The sequence below is a fragment of the Echinops telfairi genome, unplaced genomic scaffold (assembly GCF_000313985.2).
Source record: "Echinops telfairi isolate 266 unplaced genomic scaffold, ASM31398v2 ScPeMD7_31;HRSCAF=116, whole genome shotgun sequence".
Classification (NCBI taxonomy): Eukaryota; Metazoa; Chordata; class Mammalia; order Afrosoricida; family Tenrecidae; genus Echinops; species Echinops telfairi.
In genome coordinates this window covers 5,550,723-5,554,914 of record NW_022103928.1, presented here as the reverse complement: position 1 = coordinate 5,554,914, position 4,192 = coordinate 5,550,723, and the positions used below count along the sequence as shown (strand labels likewise).

At 36.9% G+C, this 4,192-nt stretch overlaps 1 protein-coding gene across 1 annotated transcript in view; it reads left to right on the top strand.

The window, feature by feature from the left end:
• The window catches only part of PPP4R2 (protein phosphatase 4 regulatory subunit 2), a 60,430-nt gene that overhangs the window by 47,557 nt on the left and 8,681 nt on the right, over positions 1-4,192 (top strand). Inside the window, exon 4 of the mRNA XM_004702430.2 lies at positions 2,986-3,079. Coding sequence (XP_004702487.1) covers positions 2,986-3,079 — 94 coding nt within the window. The remainder of the gene's footprint in view (positions 1-2,985; positions 3,080-4,192) is intronic.

Below are 4,192 nucleotides of genomic sequence, written 5' to 3'. Positions count from 1 at the left end.
CCCATCCCTCTTACTCTCTTGTTCTAAATAAACTTCTTTATAACCATGTATACCTTAATTTAGCTAGTAATTTTTCTTAGGAAAAGTTCTATTACTATTTTTAGGTGTTAGGTATTTAACAGCTAGCAAATGTTTCTTATAGTCAGACTAAATCCATTCATTTTGGATTGATTCATCTGCTTTATAATTCATTCTTTCAAAGCCTTAGTTCAAAATAAGTGTTCCCAGGCTTATGCTTACTTAACTCAACCTAGTACTATGTATACAGTTTTACTCACATCCATTATTGTAATTGTAATCCTTTGCATGCAACCTGCTATAACTGTTGAGCAAGTGAAGGTTATTTCTGATAGTTGTTCTTTGCTGTCAGTTAGCTCCAACTCATGGGATGGACCTGACACGATGGCACCTAACAACAACAACAACAACAACAGAAGCAGAATGAAGTATTGCCAGTCCAGCACTGTCTTCACAGGCACTGGTCAACCACTGTGTATTCAAGAGCCTTCCAACTTGCGGCACTCACTTCCCACACATTATAGACATTATTTTATGACCCACAGAGTTTTCTTTGACTGATTTTTGGAAGTAGATTTATAGAGCCTTTCTTCCTAGTCTGTGTTAGTGTGGAAGCTCTGCTGAAACCTGACTACCATATTTGTAACATCAGCAGAATAGTTTCCAGTGTCACAGCAACATGCAAGGCACCACAGGACGACCAACTGTCAGGTTGGCAAGGAGTCCTCCTAATCAGACAGACCAACGATGTAGAGATCTTTACATGCAGACTTTCAATGCAGTTGCAAGAAAATTACATTGCTTCTCGTGGATACTTTTATTTACATGTAATGTTTGAATCTACCCTTTCTTTGTGAGGAGTGTTACATAACATTTTAGTGGCATCTATTGGACATCTGAAAAGACGTTCTGAAAATGTCAGAATGCAGACTCCTATTCCCACCACAAGCTAGTATTGCTGTGTGTCCTCCCTACCCCAAAAAAGCAGTATGAATGTTTAGCAACATATACAATATTGATAACTGATTGCCATTGTGCACACTAAAATTGGCCAGAACATTTAGTGTAGGTCAGTGGTTCTAATGCCGCGACCCTTTAATATAGTTCATGTTGTGGTGAACCCCCAACTATAAAATTATTTTCAACGCAACTTCGTAATTTTAATATTGCTACTGTTATGAATCAGGCGAACCCTGTGAAAGGGTTGTTTGACCCCCAAAGGAGTCGCGACCCACAGGTTGAGAACTGCTGATGTAGATGCTGTTAAATGGAGAGTTTAGAGATACTACTCTAATTTTAATTTATGAAAAAGATTTGAGGTAGGACAGAATGTTAACTGACGTAAAAGGAATAATTAGGCAATATTTGTTTAAATATCTGAAATTAGTATTATTGAATTACCTGAACATTAGTGCTATCTTGTTTACTGTAGAAGGGTGTATGTAGTGTCAGGCTGAGCATGGAATGCCTGAGTGGCACAAACAAGTCAGTGTTCATCCACTAGTGGTGTTTCCCGTCTTTCGAGAGACACCTCAGAAGGAGGAGCTGAAGAAGAACAGCCACTGAAAACTCCAGCACAAGTTTGCGCTGATGCCCACAGGCTTGAATCAGAATGGGCTGGATGGGAACTTGCTTGTTAGGGGTTGGGTGAAGTGCTTACGAGACATTTAAAGAAGGAATAATTTAAGGTTGCAGTGTGTGCTTTAGGTAAGTTTCAGGCATGCCACTAATGTTCTAAAATCAATGATGGTGTACTGCATTTCATACATACACACACAGAAAACATTAACAAAATACATGTGTAAAGAGGGCTTATGCTTGGGCTTTCAGTCAAGTATGAATAAAGGCAGACAATTAAGAAACTAATATTAACCCAATAGGCAAGCGAATTTTGGGAATGATGAGGGCAACAAATGTATAGATGTGCTTTACACAATTGATCTATGTATTGTGATGAATTTTATGAGACCCAATAAATTGATTTTTAAAAAATGAAAAGAAACTAATATTATTAAGTATGTGCTATAGTAAATGATTCCAACATTTAAAAAATGGCATTATGGGCTTTTTATATATTTAAATAATGGAGCTATAGATTTTTCTGTTTTGTGTTATATTTATAAGCATTAACAATACAAATGTGAATGCTTATGCTTTCATTATTAGTAATCGAATTTACTATTAGTACCACTACTGTTGCTACTATTAGTTGCTTTCCCCCCTTCATTTTAGAAGTTTTTAGTTTTGACAGATGACTTCACCCTGACTATATTTTCAAAAGAAAGGATAAGAGGATAGCTCAAAGGAATGTCCTATAACAGTCACGATCAACGTCTACTAACTCCTCTCTTCCGAGTGTTTTAAAACTACTTGTGATGCCAGACACCTGCTTTTAGTTCGGGTCCTATTTTCCGAAGAACAACAGATTTCTCCGCCGTTATTTTGAATACTAAATGAGAGAAGGAAGTTTCCGGGTCTTAATGTTCTGTTATAAATTACATTTACTTTATGCCTCTTAAAATGGTTTCTAAATACATTTAAATCCTGACTTTCATAAGAACATGGGGGTGCAACACATGGCTTATTAAGAAATGTATGCCTATGATTTTGTCACGACTGAAAAAACATGGGATTGAAGTTGGAGAAATTATGTTTGAATTCTTGCACTATTGGTGCTATACTTCATGGAGCAGAGTAATTGCTTCAAACTGCCAATGAGCAACCAATAAAGGACTTAATTCAAATAAACTTTTATTTGCCTTTTTTTTTTTTTTAAAGGCAAGAGAAAGTAGCTTTCTTTTGAAATAAAAAGACAGGTGTGCTCATAGTTTAAGGACCCCATTCATTCATTTCTCATGGTGGCGTTTTCATTTGTAATTGAACAGTGACTAGATAAACAGCAAGAGTAATAATGTTTTTAACTTTCTTGGTTAATGACCTTAAATGTAAAATTATATTCTTTTCCAGTATCCCCTTTACTATTCAACGACTATGTGAATTGCTAACAGATCCAAGGAGAAACTATACAGGAACAGACAAATTTCTCAGAGGAGTAGAAAAGGTATTTATTTTATGATTGAAATCACATTGTAGCTTACTAGATGTTAGAAACAACATTGAGTAAGTTCTCTTTCAGGCTCCTTTTTTTCACATAAGTTTGTCCCTAAATTGTGTTGTGTAAGAGGGGGTGAGGAAGGCTGGTGGTGAACAATGAGGTTTCAGAAAAGCAGCACCTTACTGTTTTGAGATTCTTGTGGCTTGCATTCACATGTCCACTGTTGAAGACGGCCTGTGCCTTACTGTGATGTTGTATGTTTATTTGCCTAGGGAATTCATTTCCTCGGTTGGGATTTAGAGGCATATGATTATGCTGATGCAAACCAGGTTTCGAGTGTGAGGAATCGGGTCAAATTTAAGAATGATAATAGCACTAGGTTTTGTGTACCTTAGGAGAATTGATAAGGGGAAGAGAAGGTTGTCAGTAAAGGGGTCAGGCGTTGATGAACGGAGATATCAAGGTTTTTGACAGAATGAAAAGAAGTTTGAAATGCAGTGAAGGAATTCCCCGTGGGAATTGAAATTGGACAAGTAGCTTGTTAACTCCTTCAGTTGGTGATTGGTCTTAAAGCATAGTCCAATATTCATTTTAGGTTTTGATTCATATCAGATTTGTTTTATCCTTGGAGCTGGGGTCCCAGATCATTGCTAAGAGATTTGTCATAGTCTTAAGACTGAGTGGTTTTGGGTGTCTCATTGATTCTCTATGCCTTGAATTGAATAAAATTCAGGCAGGAAACTCCGATGGTTTATTAACACTTCTATTTATACTCAGGGACTTTTAATAATCACTCCCACAATTTGGTGATCTTTGGGTGAAGAGGTCATGTATCTCTATTCAGATCAGGACCCCAGCATTCAAATCATGGCTATAGTATTTGATAGTTATAAACTTGGGAGGAAGATTAAACTGATTGTGACTTTTAGCAGAACAGGAAGATTATATAAGAATTTCATTACAAAGAAATCTTCAATCTCATGAAAAATACAACTTTCCTCTTGTTCCTAAATGCCTCCCCTCCCCCACTATCATGATCCCAATTCTACCTTGCAAGTCTGGCTAGACCAGAGGATGTGCACTGGTACAGATAGGAACTGGAAACACAGGGAATCCAGG